This window comes from Tamandua tetradactyla, chromosome X, assembly GCF_023851605.1.
Source record: "Tamandua tetradactyla isolate mTamTet1 chromosome X, mTamTet1.pri, whole genome shotgun sequence".
NCBI lineage: Eukaryota > Metazoa > Chordata > Mammalia > Pilosa > Myrmecophagidae > Tamandua > Tamandua tetradactyla.
Window position 1 is genome coordinate 6,078,540 of NC_135353.1, and position 18,475 is coordinate 6,097,014.

The window sequence follows — 18,475 nt, forward strand, 5'->3', positions numbered from 1 at the left end:
AGGAAAAATCTGAGAGGATGGTATGGTAGCCCATGACAAACTCTGGGATCTGTCCTGTAACCACTTGTTGAACAGTGCTCTGAAAACTATTGCTTTTTTATTTCATTGCTTTGTATATGTTATACTCCTCTACAATAAAAAAGCTTAAAAGAAAAAGAATGTATGTTTGTTGTTTACAATAAAAATATTTTTAAAAGATGTATAATACAATTTAAGTTTACATTTTATGTTTAATATATTCACTAAAATATGCAATATGTTTTTTGAAGCTTTTTTATTAATTAAAAAAATTAACAACAAACAAAACAATAAGATATCATTCCATTCTACAAAATATGCAATGTTTTTTAAATATATATGCATTTTTCAAAAAAGGAGGAAGGAGTGGCCCTAGAAACCGAGAGTGGAGGAGGATGTGGGGACCAGGGTTGGGGTGGGGGCCTGGCTGGGGGCTGCAGGGTGGGGGAAAGGCCTTCACCTCCAGGATGTGGCCAGAGTCTGCCCACCTGGAAGGAGGGGCCGGGCCACAGTCCCCCTATCCCCAGAAGAGGGCGCCGAGTGGGCCCCATGCCCACCCCAGGAAATGCTGGGAAGCTGCTTCTGGGAGGGCCTGGCGACCCGGCCTCAGTGGGCCTGGGGCTGGGGGCGGGGCTGAACAGAGCTTCCTCCCGGCTGCCTGCCCCCCCCCTCCCAGCGCAGGCCCCTCTGCGCCGCCCCCCACTGGCTCCCTCTAAGAGGGCAGAAGGGCTTGTGTGGGTGGCCAAGGTGTGGGCTCGGAACTCCCCAGCCCGGGGGACTGAGCAGAAGGCGGGAGGTCCCAGCCCACCTGGGGAGGGGGAGGCATAAGCAGAGGCATGTCCAGGGGCATCAGAGCCAGGCTCCTCCCCGGCTTTCTTGATTTGGACAAGAACTTGGTACCACTGCCACTCCATACCCACTAGAATGGCTAAAGTTTAAAAATCGGAAAATAAGCATTGAGGCTGCAGAGAAACTAGGACCGTCGTGCATTGCTGGTGGGAATGTAAACTGGCACAGCAGCTGCGGAAAACACTTTGGCAGTTCCTCAGAACGTGAAACAACATTGCCATAAGACCCAGCAATCCCATTCTTGGATAAACACCCAAAAAGAATTCAAAACAGGGATTCACTTGTCAAGTAGACTGAAACAACCCAAGTGTCACCAATGGATGGATGGACACATAAAGTGTAGTAGATACACACACAGAGAGGTATCACTCAGCCACTGAAGGGAAGGAAGTACTGACACATGCTACAGTGTGGACTGTCCTCGAAAAAATAACGGTAAGTATAAGAACCCAAGCACAAAAGGCTACATATTATATGAAATGTCCAGAATAAGCAAATTCATAGCACATTTGTGGGTGCCAGGGGCTCGGAGAAGAGGAAAGGGGAGTGACTGCTAATGGGTACAGGGATTCCTTTTGGGCTGATAAAAATGTTCCGGGCTTCTCTCCCTAAGCCAGCTCAGCAGGTGAACTCACTGCCTTCCCCCCCTACATGGGACATGACTCCCAGGGGGTGTAAATCTCCCTGGCAACGTGGGACAGAAATCCCGGGGTGAGCCAGGACCCAGCATCATGGGATTAACAAAAACTTCTTGACCAAAAGGAGAAAGAGAACTGAGACAAGATGAAGTGTCAGTGGCTGAGAGATTTCAAACACAGCAGAGAGGTTATCCTGGAGGTTATTCTTATGCATTATATTGATATCCTTTTTTAGTTAATGGTGTATTGGAGAGGCTGGAGGGAAGTACCTGAACTGTAGAGCTGTGTTCCAGTAGCCATGTTTCTTGAAGATGGTTGTATAATGATATAGCTTTTACAATGTGACTGTGAAAACCTTGTGTCTGATGCTCCTTTTATCCAGGGCAAGGACAGATGAGTAAAAAACATGGATAAGAAATAAATGGGGGGGGGGGGGAAGAAAGAAAGAAATAGGGGGGATAAGGTGTAAAAAAATAAAAACTGGGTTGACTGCAATACTAGTGGTCAGTGAGAGGGAGGGGTAAGGGGTATGGGATGTATGGGGTTTTTTCATTTTATCTCTTTTTATTTCTTTTTCTGGAGAGAAAAAAATGTTCTAAAAAGGGTGCATGGGTGGTTCAGTGGTAGAATGCTCGCCTTGCATGAGGGAGACCCGGGTTCGATTCTAGACCATGTACCCCCCCCCCAAAAAAAAGTTCCAAAAATGATCATAGTGATGAAAACAGAACTATGTGATGATATTGTGAATCACTGATTGTATAATGTGAACGGACTGTATGTATGTAGAGATTTGTCAATAAAAATATTTTTTAAAAAGATGTTCTAGATTTAGATTGCCAGGCAGGAGCTGCTGGGCCGAAGTGCTAAGCTGCGGGAGGACTCACGGGTGGGGCGCAGGGACCCGGAGTGTTTCACCCAACACACAATTTTATCTGCACCTTGGAGTCCGCGGTACCTGCGCACATCCCCGTGCTCCTGCCCACCCCCGGGTGCCAACCCCAGCTCCCCAGTCGGCGGGTCTTTCACTACCAGAGGCTGTTGAATTTCACCGGGAATTGCTCTGGACTTAGTCGCGACGTGGAAGATGGTCCGGGAAGCGGGTGTAGACGAGAGAAGCGGTAAATGAATGATGCACAATGCCAGGGGCGGCGTGGGAGGTGGGGGTGGGGGTGGGGGTGGGGACAGGAGCCAAGGAGCGTGGGGGACAGGGGACCGGGAGGCGGGGAATGCGGATGGGGGCTGGGCTGGGACGTGGGCGCGGTCAGGTCGCGATCGCGCGGCGGGGGGCCCAGGCGGGGGGGGGCGGGTCAGGGTCCCCGCCACGCCGGAACCGGGACGCGGAGGGCGGGGCCCCGTCGGCGCTCGCCCCGCCCCCGGCCCGGGAGCCGCAGACAAAGAGCGCGCCGAGGCTGCGGTGGCGGAGGAGGGGCCAGGCCGGCCGGCCGCAGTTGCGCGCTGGCGACCCGCCACCCCCATGCCACCCCCAGGCCTCGTTCGAGGGGACCCTCCCGTGGCCCGCGGGGACGGGGAGCCCCCAGCACACGGGCCCCATGCATTGACGCTGACTTGCTGGCACACGGAGAATGGACCGAGGGGGGCAGAGAAAGAGCCCTGACCTGGGGGACTGGGGTGGGGGTGGGGGGACCCTGGTCCCAGCCCGGGCGGGGCCTCCGCTCCCCGTTTCACTCTCATTTGTAACAAGCGGGCAAAGGGGCTTAAACTACACAATGTCCAAGCCCCTCCTCCCTCCCCAAGGTTGCCACATTCCGAGGCTCCTTGCTCCCACTTGACAGATGAGGAAACTCAGGCTGGGGAGAACGGATAGCGGGAGCTGCCCTCTAACCCAGGATCGCGGCTTCGGATCACCGGCCGGCTGTCAGGCTCTGCTGTCCAGGGCAGTGGGGAAAGGCCGAGCGGCTGCACGAGACCCACACCGGGGGACTCGTGGCAGGGACTTGAAGGACCGATCTGTAGAACGCTGAGGCCTGTCTTAGTTTGTGCTGCCCCCTCACTATCTGCCCTGGTTGCTTGGCCTGGAAACTTTCATCCAGGCCTCCAGAAGCTTCCCCAGTGGCGCTATCCAGCGCCCCAGCGGCAACCTTGCAGGGAGCTGGTTTCCGGGGCCCAGGCAATTTATGGTGCCCCCAGACCCGGAGGGAGCATCGGAGGAGAGCAAAGAGCCGCGGGACCCAAGCTCCAGGTTCTCTGCAGCGCTGTCCTTTCTCAGACAACAGAAGTCTGAGTCCCTGCTCTGGATTTTGAGAAGTGTCACCCCCCAGAAGCGCCGGCCCATTTGCCTTCCCTTCACCCGGATTTCTCCCGAGGGCACATTTTTACACCTGTCTTCTGGCTTCCCTCCCAAGCACATCTGCAGTGACATCTGAAAGCAAGAAGCTGACACCTTCAACCCCCCCCCCGTTCTCCTCGAAACCACAGCACCATACATGACAAGGAGATACACTCATGGGGTTCCACATGATGGGCCACACTGCATCTTCAGATCTCTCCACTCACACCAGCAGGGCCTTTGCAGCTCTTGATTTTTGTTTTTGTTCCAGGATACAATCACGGATCACACGCTTTTGGTTTGCTAAAAGCTGCCAGAATGTAATGTACCAGAAATGGGTTGGCTTTTCCAATGGGCATTTATTAATTTACAATTTACACTTCTAAGGCTGTGAAAATATCCCAATTAACACATCAACAGGATGATACCTGGACTCTGAAGACAGGCCGCTGGCATCTGGGACCTTCTGTCGCATGAGAAGGCACATGGCCATGTCCTGCTGGTCCTGGCTCCCGGGTTTCACTGCTGTCAGCTTCTGGTTCCAGTAGCTTCTTCGGTGGGTCCCCTCTTAGCTCTTCTGGGGCTTTTCGCTCTAAGCTCTCTCCAAACTTCTCTGGGTGTTTCTATCTGAGTTCTCTGGGCTTTTGTAGCCATGTATTTATATATATACCCCCCCCGAGTCCAGGCCACCTCGGCCAGCCACCCATCCATGTCCATAACTCTGAGCCCACCTTCACCTGCCCAGGGGCGGGTAAGCCAGAGGAAGCCGGGAAGGGCTCCATGGCAAATGCCTTCTTGTTGGTTTGATGGTGTCTGCATGCCTGTCAGCAGGAGAGGGGGGCGGGGAAAGGACGGTGAGCTGGTGGCACGTGATACGGAGGGGGGTGTGTCCCCCAGAGTCCCACTTGTGCAGTGACCCCTGGAAATTCTGCTTGGCTAGGTCCAAAGTGAAGCTGCTACCTTTATTTGTGACAAGTTTGGTCCCCCAGTGCAGATGGGCTTTGGGCCTCCATTCATTTATCTCCAGTTCCACGGGTCAGCAACATCCACATCAGGAGAGTTGTTAGAAATGCAGAGTCCCTGGACTCCATCAGAACCCGCATTTTAACGAGCACCTTGAGGTGGAGGGACACTGAACAGGAAGGCGTCCCCTGAAGGACCAGGGAGTACTTCCACCACCCCACAGGCAAGCACTTAAGAGGTGCTCTTCAGAGAATAAAAGTGTTTGCAAAATCCTCTTGAGGGACTGGGGATAAAGGGGTAAATATTCAACTTCCACCTTTGGGGAATTCCTGATATTCTCGCAAACAGTGGGGACAATCAATTCAATAGGCTGAGCCCTTGATCTTGGGGTTCATCCCATGAAGCTTATTCCTGCAAAGGATAGGCTAAGCCTACTTAAAATTACACCTAAAAGCCACCCCCAGAGAACCTCTTTTGTTGCTCAGATGTGGCCTCTCTCTCTCTAAGCAAACTCTGCAGGTGAACTCACTGCCCTCCCTCCTTTGTGGGACATGACTCCCAGGGGTGTAAATCTCCCTGACAACGTGGGATAGAAATCCTAGAATGAGCTGGGACCCGGCATCATGAGATTGAGACAGCTTTCTTGACCAAAAGGGGCAAGAGAGAAATGAGACAAAATAGTCTCAGTGGCTGGGAGATTTCAGAGTCGAGAGCTTATCCTAGAGGTTATTCTTATGCATTATATAGATATCCCTTTTTAGTTTATGGTGCATTGGAGTGGCTGGAGGGAAGTACCTGAAACTGTAGAGCTGTGTTCCAGTAGCCTTGTTTCTTGAAGATGATTGTATAATGGTATAGCTTTTCAATGTGACCGTGTGATTGTGAAAACTTTGTGTCTGATGCTCCTTTTATCCAGGGTAAGGTCAGATGAGCAAAAAAATAAGGATGAAAAATAAATTAATAATAGGGACAATAAAGGGTAAAAAATTGGATAGATTAAAATACTAGTGGTCAATGAGAGGGAGGGGTAAGGGGTATGGATTGTATGAGTTGTTTCTTTTCTTATTTCTTTTTCTGGAGTGAGGCAGATGTTCTAAAAATCATGGTGATGAATATGAATACACAACTATGTGATGATGTTATGAGCCAGTGATTGTACACCATGTGCGGACTGTGTGTATGTGAAGATTTCTCAATAAAAATATTTTCAAAAAAAGAATGAATGCAAATAATAAAAACTCATTTGCATATTTTTTTAAAAGAGGCTCTCTGCCCCCTGCCTTACTCCTCCCCTCTCTGCACCAAAGCTATGGAGCTGGTGGTCCTGTAGACAGCCCTGGCCCCCTCTGCCTTCCCAGGCCGCGGGGGCATGCTTGGAATGGACAGGGACACGGGATGCCCCCCGCCCCCCACCCCCCACCATGTGAACAAGCAAATCTGTTCCTGAAATCATCCAGACCAGCCTCCGGCACATGCTCCCGTCTTCCCAGGCACCCGGTCCCAGCAGCTGAAGGCGCGAGCCGCGGCCACAAATAATCAGCACAACCGTTCACTCTTGCGGCTGTGCTTTCCAGGCCCGCTGCTCAGGGCGGGCATCAGGGAAGGCAGGGGGCACCATGAAGTCAGGGGGGCTGCCTTGTCGCATCCCAAAGCCAGCGCCCAGCAGCAGCCCCCGCCTGCCTTTTCCCTGGTGACTTGGCTTTTGTGCAAAAAGACCAGACACGCCTTCAATTTTATCACCGTCCATGGCCTAACAGGTCGCGAACGTTACACCCTCCACTACCCCGGGGTCCTTTGCTTTTGTCTCTCTCTCGAAGTAATATCGGAGACACAGAAGTGTGTATCAAAAATAGTAATATTGAAGAAAAACAAAAAAAAATAATATTGGATATTATGTCTGTCATTGGACATCAATTTCCACCCCTCTAACGACGGATGGAATGGCTTGGGGACAGCAACCCCCCCCCCCCCACTGCCCTTCAGATGCAACCCCAGAGGCCTGTTAGGATCAATGATCATCCGATTTCCTTGCTGGACGATGTTTCTGTTTATCCCCATTTCAGAGACAAAGAGACTGAGCCATGGAGAGAGCTGGCCCTGGCTGCCAGCTGGTCAGGTGGCAGAGCTAGAACTGGACCCCAGCTGTCCCCTCTCTAAATGATCACCACACACTGCTTTCCCTGGCAGGGCCCCCGCAGCAGGCCAGGCAGGAAAGGACACGCGCTCAAGCCCCGTTAGGGACAGGGGCTGGGCCAGGCGCTCGCAGAAGCCTTAGCTATTTCTCTCTTTGGAGTGCATGAACATGAATTTCTTGGTTTTAAAGCTTTACTGAGGTATCACGGCCACAGGCACATTTATCAGAGTGATATACTGTATCATACACCTGTGACGCCATTAAATACTAGTGGTCAATGAGAGGGAGGGGTAAGGGGTTTGGTATGTATGAGTTTTTTCTGTTTTCTTTTTATTTCTTTTTCTGGAGTGATGCAAATGTTCTAAAAAGTGACCAAGGTGATGAACACACAGCTATGTGATGATATTGTGAGCCATTGATTGCACCCCAAGTATGGAATGTTCATATGTTAAGAATGTTGGTGTTTGTATGTTGTTTTGTTTAGTCAATTAAAGAAAAAAAGATCCACGCCATTGCAATTAGAGATAAGAATGAAGCTGATGGGGTTGGGACTAAGGTAATTCAGAATACAGGGGTAAGGAAGACATTGTCTGTATTTTAGAACTTCACCTACTGTGTGAGACCAAAGGAAGAGAGGTTTATTTTGTCCAGAACCTAAATTTTCTGTAGCACATAATGTCACTCACCCTGTCTGGAGAGATCGTTTAAACAACCCAAACACAGGGAGTCCAGAATGTGAATGAAAGCTTGTAATTCTGTGTAGCTTAATGTAATGTCTGGATACATCCCAGAGTATATTGGACAGATAATTTTAAAATATTGGCAAAGTCCCCTGAGGGATGGAAGGAAAAATATGGAACTATTAAGCTTTACCATTTGGGAAACCCCTGATATTACCTCAAACATTAGGGACTTCCAAATCAATAGGCCAAGCCCTTGATCATTTTATTTTTCAGTTTCTCAAGTTTATTTCACCATAGTCCCCCTTTTAGTTAATATCACCCTTATTATGTCACAGAATACACTTTTTAGTTCTCTTTTTGCTTGTGTTTGTTTTATTTACTTTTAAGTTTTGTTTAATATTTTTATTGACAAATCTCTTCACATATGCAGTCCAGCCATAGTATACAATCAATGGCTCACAATATCATCAGAGTTGTGTAGTCATTACGATTATTTTTAGAACATTCGCATCACTCCAGAAAAAGAAATGAAAAGAAAAAAGAAAAACCCATACACCCATACCCCTTTACCCCTCCCTCTCATTGACCACTAGCATTTCAATCTACACAATTTATTTTACCCATTAACCCCCATTATTTATTTATTCTTTGTCCTTATTTTTTTACTCATCTGCTCATACCCTGGATAAAAGGAGCATCAGACACATGGTTTTCACAATCACACAGTCACAATGCAAAAGCCATATCATTATACAATCATCTTCAAGAAACATGGCTACTGGAACACAGCTCAACAGTTTCAGGTACTTCCCTCTAGCCTCTCCAACACGCTATAAACTAAATCTCTCAGTATTTCATCTTCTTTCTCTTCCTCCTTTCAGTCAAGTAGGCTTTCTCAATCTCATGAAAAGCCCTTGATCTTGTGAAGATTATTTATGTAGCAGAAAAGCAAAGCCTACCTACAGCTATGCCTGAGAGTTGCTTCCAGAGGACCTCTGTTGCTGCTCAGATGTGGCCTCAGTCTCTCTAAGCCCAACTCTGCAAGTGAAATCATTGCCCTCCCCACTACATGGGACATGACATCCAGGGGTGAAAGTTTCCCTGGCAACGTGGAAGTTGACTCCCAGAGATGAGTCTGGCCCTGGCACCGTGGGCTTGACAATGCTGTCCTGACCAAAAGGGGGAAAAGAAGTATAACTAATAAAATATCAGTGGCTGAGAGAGTTCAAATACAGTCAAGAGGCTACTCTGGAGGCCACCCTTACAGATGCTCCAGCTAGACACTGCTATTTATCATGGTTTGCCAAACCCAACTAAAATTATTCCTGCCAACCCTAAAGAACACCTAGGGGGTCATCTGAGATTCTACAAAGGTTCCATGCACTGATAACTTTTCAGAAACCTATAAACTCCAAATGGGTTCCTAAGTCAGGATGGGCTCCTGAATCCCAGAGGGACCAGCCTCTCCAGAACATCAACTAGTTCCATCCCCCTATCCCATGTTACTGACAGCCCCTTCCTTCCAACATGAAAAAGTTAGAATGGGCATAGCCCAAATACCACTAAGGAATGGTAAAAGGATCAAAGGTGATGGTGGAGTTATAACAGAGAAGGTAGGGTTTAACAAATGAATATGATTGCTGAATCATTACATTGATACTTTTTTTAGTCTCCAGTGTCTTGGAGCAGCTAGAAGGAAAAACCTAAAATTGTGGAATTGTAACCCATACCAAACTCTGAAATCTGTTGTACAACTATTTGTTCTGATGTGCTTTCAAATATATTGCTTTTTTGCATGTACTTTATTTTTCAGAATATAAAAAAAAAAGATCTGGGTCATTTCCATCATCCCTTCTGCCCATCCCTGCCCCCTCCTCTCCCCAGGCAAATGCTGGTCCACGTTCTGACACTATCGATTCGTCTGAACTTTCTTGAGTTTTATGTCAATGGGTCATTGAGTAAAACTCAGGAACTCTTTACTTCAGGAAGCCTGAAGTAAAGGAAGAGGGTCATTTAAACTGCAGGGACAACAGTGCAGTGTGGTGGCCTTGTCTAGAGGAGAAGCTGTTGAAATTTAGTGCCTCTCGGCTTACCCCACCTGACAACTCTTTCCCGGAGGTACTGAGGCAGTGCTGTTGCATATTGGGTAGAGAGAACCGCTATGGGGGACAATGACAGAGGAGAGGGGAGGAAAACACCCTCTGCCCACACCCTGCTGCCCTGCTCTCAGCAGCACCGTCCACCCTTCTCCACTACACAGTGGACTCTATGCTCCGTTATAAGAGGCTCCAGAGGGAGGCGGCAGGAGTTTGGCCAGTAGAGCTTCCAGGATGGTGAGGGGCACAGTGTGTGCTCAGCAACAGTTGACTCTTAGCAAGGTGGAAAGATGTCATGTGACCTCTCCTGATGTGGGCTGAGGGGAGAAGATGGATGGTGGGACTCTCTCCTTGAAGCTGGAGGAAGAGCAGGGGCCCCTCTGCACCAGGAAGGAATGGGCTGTGTGGGTTGGAAGCCTGCTTTTGTTTATCACATATTTATGAGGACCAGAGGACCTCACGAATGAAGTCTACCAAACATTCCAAGAATTAACAAGCCTTCTCGAACCCTTGCAAAAAAAAAAAATTCAAATGGAAGGAATACTTGCTAACTCATTCTGTGAGGCCACTATTACCCGGATACCAAAGCCAGATAAAGATATCAGAAAAAAATTACACACCAATATCCCTCATGAACATAGATGCAAAAATCCTCAATGAAATATTAGCAAAACAGAATCTGACAGCACTTTAAGAGGTTTATACACCAAGATCAAATGGGATTTATCCCAGGAATGCAAGGGCGATTTGACATAAGAAAATAAATCAGTGTTAAACTGAAGGTTCTTTTCCATTTTATCATTAACAGAATGGTGGAAAAGAACCACATGATCATCTTGGTTAGGGCAGAATTGAACTTTCTCAAGATGATAAGGGACACATGGAAAATTCACAGCCAACATCATACTCAATAGAAAAAAACTGAAGCTTTCCCCTTAAGACTGCAACAAGGATGCCTGTTTTCACCACTGCTATTTAACATTGTACTAGAATTACTAGCCAGAACAATTAGGCAAGAAAAGGAAATCAAAGGGCAGGCCACTGTGGCTCAGCAAGCAGAGTTCTCACCTGCCATGCCAGAGACCTGGGTTCAATTCCTGGTGCCTGCCCATGCCAAAAAAAAAAAAAAAAAATAGGAAATCAAAGGCACCCAAATTTGAAAGGAAGAAGTAAAACTATGTCTATTTCCTGAGGACATCAATGTATATATAGAAAAATCCCAAAGAATCCATAAGAAAAGTGGCAGAGCTAATAACCAAATTCAGCAAAGTGGCAGGATACAAGATCCACATGCAAAAATCTGTCATATTTCTATACACCAACAATGAACAATCCAAAATGGAATTTAGAGAAATGATTTAATTTACAATAGAATCGAAAAGAATAAAATACCTAGGGATAAAATTAACCAATGATGTGAAAAATTAGTACAAATACTGCCAAGAGAAATTAAAGACTTAAATAAATAGAAAGACATTTCATATTTATTGATTGCAAGACTTAATATTGATAAGATGGCAATATTACCCAAAATGATCTACAGAGCCAATCCAATACCTATCAAAATCCCAACAGCTGGGCGGGCCACGGTGGCTCAGCAGGCAGAGTGCTCACCTGCCATGCCAGAGGACCTGGGTTCGATTCCCAGTGCCTGCCCATGTAAAAAATAAAAAAATAAAAAATAAATTAAAAAAAAAAATCCCAACAGCCTTTTTGGAAGAAAAGGAAAAGCCAATCCTCAAATGCATATGGAATTGCATGGGCAGTGCAATAGCAATGCAATCTTGAAAAAAACAAAGTTGAAGTATTCACACTGTACTATTTCAAAACTCATTATGAAGCTACAGTAATCAAAACAGCATGGTATTTACAAACAGCTAGACATATAGACCAATGGAATAGAATCAAGAGCTCAGAAATAAACCCATGCTGATGAATACACTACCATGTGATGATATTGTGAGCCATTGACTGTACACCATACACAGAATGTTTGTATGTTAAGAATGTTCATGTTTGTATGTTGTTTTGGTTTGAAAATACAAAATAAATTATTAAAAAAAAGAAAGAAACCCATGCATCTATGGCCAAATAATTTCGACAAGATTGCCAGCTCCACTCAACAGGAAAAGAACAGTCTGTTCCACAAACGGTAGTAGGAAAGTTGGCTGTCTACATCTAAAAGAATGAAGATGAACAGCTACACTCAAAAATTAACTGAAAAATGGATCAAGAAACTAAATAAAAGAGCTAAAGTCATAAAACTAAATGAAAACCACAATGAAATGCTATTTCACACTCACCAGAACAGCTACTATCAAAAAAAACAGATTTACGTGGCAGAGGATACAGAGAAAGAGAAACCCTCAAACATCATTGGTAGCAATGTAAAATGGTGCAGCCACTGTGGAAAACGGTTTGGCAATTCCTCAGAAAATTAAGTACAGAATTCCCTTGTGGTCCAGCAATCCTACTTCTAGGTATATATCCAAAAGAACTGAAAGCAGGAACTCAAACAGATATCAGCACACTGATGTTCAGAGCAGCACAACCCAAGTGTCCATCAACCATTGAGTGGATGAACAAAACGTGGTATATAAATACAGTGGAATATTATTTGGCCGTAAAAAGGAATGATGTTCTGATACACAGGACAACATGGATGAACCGTGAAGACATCATGTTTGGTAAAATAAACCAGACACAAAAGGACAATGATTATATTATCTCACTCATATGAAATAAGTAGAATATGCAAATTCATACAGAGAGAAACTAGAATACAGATTGCTGGGGAAAGGGGAGTTAATGCTTAATTGGTACAGAACTTCAGTTCCAGGTGACGGAAAGATTTTGGCAATGGATCGTGTCGATGGAGGCACAACTTTGGGAATGCAATTAATTAATTGAAAGTGGGTAAAATGGAAATTTCAGGTTGCATAAGTTATCAAAATAAAAAAAAAACAAAAAACACAGAACTGTATAACACAAAGAGTGAACCCTATCATAAACTATGGACCATAGTTAAGGGTATAATAATAATATTGTTTCATGAATTGTAAAAAAAGTTGCCACATTAATGTAAAATGTTAATCGGAAAAATTATATGTGTATGGGAGGGGTTATGTGAACTCTACTTTCCGCATGATTTTTTGTGAACCCCCAACTGCTCTAATTAAAAACAAACAAACTCAGGCCCAAGGAGGATAAGCGTTTGACCAAGGTCATACAGCTAAATGGTGACAAAACTGTGACCAGGACTTAAATCTACCATGTCCCAAGTTAGTGATGCCTCTGCTCAACTTTACTCTCACAGCTTATCCCATTCAAAAACTTTCAGCACGTGCCTGGCAGACACATGGTTTACATTCTACCAGTCAGCAGTCTTGTGCTGGGGCAGACATCACTACTCATCACCCTCTTCTCAGCTGATTGCATGTGGTCTCTTAAGCCTTCTTGATGCACTGCCAATCTTTAAGAGCTGATGCTTGAGCTAAAAACCTACTTGCCATCCCAACTGTAGAGAATCCCCACTACCTACCAAACAAAATTCCGCATCACGCCTTAGTCTGGCATCCCACAATCACACCACAATGGCAACCCAAATTCCAACCCTCCTCTTAGTTACATGAAGCTTCCATCCAAGCAACCATGCCTTCTCCATCCAAGCCTTTAATTTAGCCCATAAGGCCCTTAAATGAGCAAACCAGCTCACAATTAATTGGTGAGGTTCCTAAGAATAGTGAAAGCATCAAAGTGCAAAAAGATTGATTCTTGAAAAGAACTGCAATGGATGCAGGGTTATATTTACAATTACACCCTCTCCCTTGCTTGGATCACTGACCTAAATGTAAGAGCTAAAACTAGAAAACACTCAGAAGAAAACATAGGGGAATGGCTTGCAGACCTTGTATTAGGCAGTGGATTCTTAGACTTAACATCAAAAGCACAAGCAACAAAAGAAAAAATACATGAGGTGGGCAAGAACTCCTACAACTCAGTAACTCAATCGGAGAATTATCTACTCAAGTCCTTTGCACATTTTTAATAGGACTTTCTTTTTGTCATTGCATTGTAGCAGCAGTTTTTTATATATTCTAGATATGAAACTCTTATCAGATATATTTAGTTAGCATATCTTTTCACTTTCTTGATAGTGTTCTCTGATGTACAAAAGTTCTAAAATTTCATGAGGCGTAAGTTATATATTTTTTCTTTTGTTCCATGTGCCTTTGAGGTCATGGCTAAGAATTCATTACCAAGTCCCAGGTTATGAAGGTTCCCCCTGCCCCCATGTTTTCTTCATCATGTTAGCTATGATGTTTAGGACTGACTATTTAGAGTTAATTTTTATATATGGCGTGAGGTAGGGGTCCAGCTTCATTCTTTTGCAAGCAGATATCCAGTTTTCCCAGTACCATTTGTTGAAGAGACCATTCTTTTCCCCAATCAATGTACATGGCATCCTTGTCAAAAAGCAGTTGGTCATCTCTCTCTAAGACAATCTGACAGGGGAACTCACTGCCCCCCCCCCCCATGTGGGACATGACTCCCAGGGGTGTAAATCTCCCTGGCAATGTGGGACAGAATCACGGGATGAGCAGGGACCTGGCATCAAGGGATCAAGCCTTCTTGACCAAAAGGGGGAAGAGAGAAATGAGACAAAATAAAGATTCAGTGGCTGAGAGATTTCAAACAGAGTCTAGAGGTTATCCTGGAAGTTATTCTTACACATGATATAGATATCCCTTTTTAGTGTATGGTGTATTGAAGTGGCTAGAGGGAAGTACCTAAAACTGTTGAACTGTAATCTAGTAGCCTTGATTCCTGAAGATGATACTATAACTATATAGCTTTTACAGTTTGACCTGTGATTGTGAGAACCTTGTGACTCACACTTGCTTATCCAGTGTATGGACAGACAAGTAAGAAAAAAAAAGACAAATAAATAAATTAAAATAAATAAATGGGGGAGGGATAAGGGGTACAGGATATTTTGGGTGTTATTTTTCATTTTTGTTTGCATTTTATTTTGGGGGTAATGAAAATGTTTAAAAATTGATTGTAGTTGGAAAATGACATTGCTAAATTTGAGAATTTCTTTTACATTACTAATGCAGATTGATTTGTATAATCAAACAGGGTTTGGAAGGTTTTGTTACAGGGAGCATGGTCTGTTGAAGATTTTTTAAACTGTATTTTTCTAGATTAACTGCTGTATATGAAATGTCTAATCCAAATCAAGAAAACTATATCAGAAGTTTAAAAAACTGATTGTGGTGATGAATGCACAGCTATATGATAACATTGAATCATTGTATACTTTGGAAGATTATATGGTATGTGAATATATATCAATAAAATTGCATTTTAAAAAATCAGTTAACCGTACATGTAAATATGGTTTATTTCTGAACTCTCAACTGGATTCTATTGGTCTATATTGATGGCTCACAGCATCATCACATAGTTGTGCATACATCCCCATGTGCTCTTTGTTTTGATTGTATTTGATCAGCTCAGCTCCACTCCCACTTTCAGCTCTGGGTCTGCAGCTCTGTGGCTCAACTCCCCCCTCTCCCTGCTACTTCCCCTACCCCAGGGAACTTCTGAATTAGGGGACCCAGACCTGAGACCTGAGTCTGTCTTCCAAAGAAGCAGCTTGGATGGATGTACAAAGACACCCAATATTTTCATTTAAGTGCATGAATAATCAGGCCCCTGGACTCTGCATTGGAAACGCTCCTGGCTGCCAAACTGCCGCCGCTGTGGGGAGGTGAGGTCTCAGGAACCCAGACTTAAGTGTGCACAAGCCACCAGGCCACTACTGAGGGCCAGTCAGGTCCCAGGGACCCATGGTTGAATTCAGCCTGATCTGCTGAGCCACCACTAGGAGTCAGACAACCTGCCCCATGGACTGAGCAGGGGAGAAGAATCTGGAAGGATAAATTCGTGGCATTACTTATTTATTTATTTTTATTTTTTTCTGATTCAGCATTCTATTGAATTGTTCTCTAGTCTCAATTGTCTTCCATAGTTGTGAGGACGTTGATTCTGCCCTTTGCTGCTTCTTGAGGGGGGAGAGGGGGACACATACAGCAGCATGTCTTCTGATGCCATCTTGATAATGTCACTCTCCTAGTTCCTCTTCTAGAACTCAATCCCACCTGGCTCATGCCAAGGGGCTATGAGCAAAGTGAAGGTTTGCGCCCAAACTGCAGCAGGAGCTTGAAAAGGGGGGAAGGGTCGCCCTAGGAGCAGGTCCGCACCCACCAAGAAAGAGCGCCGAGGTGGCGGGCCAGCAAGGCCCCTCTCTTGAGGACCCCCTGCCCCAATCCCTCCCTTAAGCGCGGAGCACTACGCCCATCCTTCTCCAAGAAATTAAGACACTCGGCCCTAGAGGAATCGCTTGCCACGTGATAGAACGATCGCAGGAGCAGAAACAGCCAAAAGGGGAGCTGGCTCCCCATCAATGAAATAGGCCCGGCCCGCCTACTGCCCGCACCCCAGCCCCAGCCTCAGCCCCAGCCCCTGGCTTCCACACGGCGCCTCTCCGGACCGAGGCTGGGCGATTCCTGAACCCCCGACTCACCGGGGGCAAATGGCATTCGTCAAGACGAGGTTTCCCAAAGGCGGGAACAAGAGAGAGAAACGCAGCGGGAGGAGAGAATGGGGGTTGGAGCAGGGGGAGGGAGGGCAGCGGGCGGGAACAGCAGAGGCTGTGCGCGGGCAGAGAAGGAATTGGGATTGCGGGCGAGGAGCGTACCGGGGCTAAGCCGGAGCCGCCAGGGACCGGGGCGGGCGGGGGACGAGTCCGCTCTTTGCAGGGCCCCCACCGCCACCCCCACGCGCTCGGGGTCGGCCCAGCCCGAGGCAAGAGGCACCGCGCTCCGGGCGCGGAGTGCTGGGCTCCCTCGGCGTCCCCCAGACCCAGATTCCCATCAGTTACCCAGTCCCCGCCGACGCCTACAGCGCTTTTCTCCTCTCGATCTGATGAGCCTACTGCACTAGCGGGGCGCGACCCCCCCGCTCTGGATCGCACCCAATAAATCCAACCTGGGGGCTCGCACCTGAGCGCCCTTACCTGTCTGCGCCCCGCCCGGCCCTGGGTTCCCGACCCCCTCTTTCTGTCGTTGACCCCCTTCCCCTCGACCCTCGAGGGTCTCCGCGCACAACATTCCCGACATTTCTCTAGACAGGTAGCAGCGTCTGCACAGAAAGTAGACACGCGCGGGGCCGGAGGGGCCTCCGCACACACACACACACAGACGGGGCACACTCACGCACTCACGTAGTCAGGCCACGCACAGGCAGAGAAGCCCCGCTCGGTGTCGCCGGTCTGGCCTCCCCGTCCCCGGGCGCGCGGCCAGGTGTCCCCTCGCCCCCAAAGCGCCCCGGCGGCCCAGGCCTGCGGGGCCGGGGATCCGGCCTCCCCCCCCGCCCCGCCCGCGCCCAGCGCCCTCCCCCGCCCCGGGTCCGGCGGGGAAAGCGTGTGCAGGGAACGCAGCCGGTTGCTACGCAACCTCCCATCCCGCTCCGGCCCGCCCGCATCTCCCGCGCCCCACCCCCACCCCCACCCCCGCTCCCCGAGGCCCCGCCAGAGCGCGCCGGGACCCGGACCTAGCCCAACTTCCCCGGCCGGGCCGATGTGGACCCGGGGCGCCCAGCGCCGCCGACCGCCCGCCACTCCCCCACCAGGCCCGCCCCGCTTCCCACCCCCACCCCCCGGCTTGCGGCCGGTTCCTCGGGAGCACCGACACCCAGCGGAGCCCCAGATCCGGGATGAGGAGGGTCCCCGAGCCCTGCCTCCCCGAGCCTTCCCCTTCTCCCCTGCGCTCCCACACCGTGCGGGGCCCCCCCAACTCCACCGGGCCCTGGGGGAGGGTGGCCCCACGCGGCTGCTTGTTCCCCCGCACCGAGACCCCCGCCCCCGTCGCGCCGGCGGCCCGGCCTCCCTACCTGAAGCATCACTTTGTACTGCTCCTCCGGCTTCTGGACCACGCACATATTACATCCCATGGTGCTGGCCGGCGAGGGGAGGAGGAGGGCGGAAACGCGCGGACAACCTCTCACTGGGCCCTGCGGGGACCCTCGGGTCCCGGGCCGGGGCCGGGAGCCATAGCCTAGGCAGGTGGGCGGGGGCCTAGCGAGGGAGGGGGGCGTGCCCCCCAGGAGGGGGCAGCTCCGGGCCCCTCGGGTTAACTCTTAGCTGCCTGGGGCCAGGCGCGAGCATGCTCCCTCGCACCCGGCCAGGAGAAAAGGGCAGCGGGCGACGGGCGGGCGCGCCGGGCGTGGCCTGGCTACGGCCCCCCAGGAGCGCGGGGGCGCGCCGGGCCGTCAGGGGCCGGGGGCTGCGCGCCTCCCCGCCCGCGGGGCCCGCCGCTGCCGCCTCGGGCTCGCGCCCATGGCCGCCGGCCCCGGAGCCCGGCCCGCCGAGTGGGGGGCGGCGGCGACCCCCGCCCGCGGCCAGGCCCTGCCCGTGCGCTCCGGCCCTCGTCCGCCCCGCCGCGCCCCGGCGCCTGTCGTCCGGCCCGCCGCCGCCCGGCCGTCTCCAGCTCCCGCCCGGGAGGACGGGCACGCGCGCGCGCCCGCGGCGGGGACGGGGGCGGGGCGCGGGCACGGGGCGCGCGCGCGCGCGAGCGGGGAGGGGGGCAGGGAGCTGGCGGGGTGGGCGCGGGGACTGCGCGTGGGGAGCCCCGGGCCCGGGGGTGGGGCCTCGGCCGGGGGGCGGGGATGGGAGATCTCAGGCCCACACCCCGCACACACCCCGCGACCCCCGGCGCCGGCCCGCCGCCCCCTCAAGTCCC

At 49.3% G+C, this 18,475-nt stretch overlaps 1 protein-coding gene across 3 annotated transcripts in view; it reads right to left on the minus strand.

Moving 5' to 3' along the window:
- Positions 1–17,713, minus strand: part of PDZD4 (PDZ domain containing 4) — a 33,372-nt gene extending 15,659 nt beyond the window's left edge. For 2 of the 3 annotated variants that reach the window (XM_077144985.1, XM_077144984.1), the window contains exon 1: positions 17,628–17,687. In XM_077144985.1, the coding sequence (XP_077001100.1) occupies positions 17,628–17,687 (60 nt within the window). Of the gene's footprint in view, positions 1–17,627 lie in introns of all 3 variants that reach the window. The other variant, XM_077144986.1, reaches the window with a different exon arrangement.
- Positions 17,714–18,475: the final 762 nt, after the last annotated feature.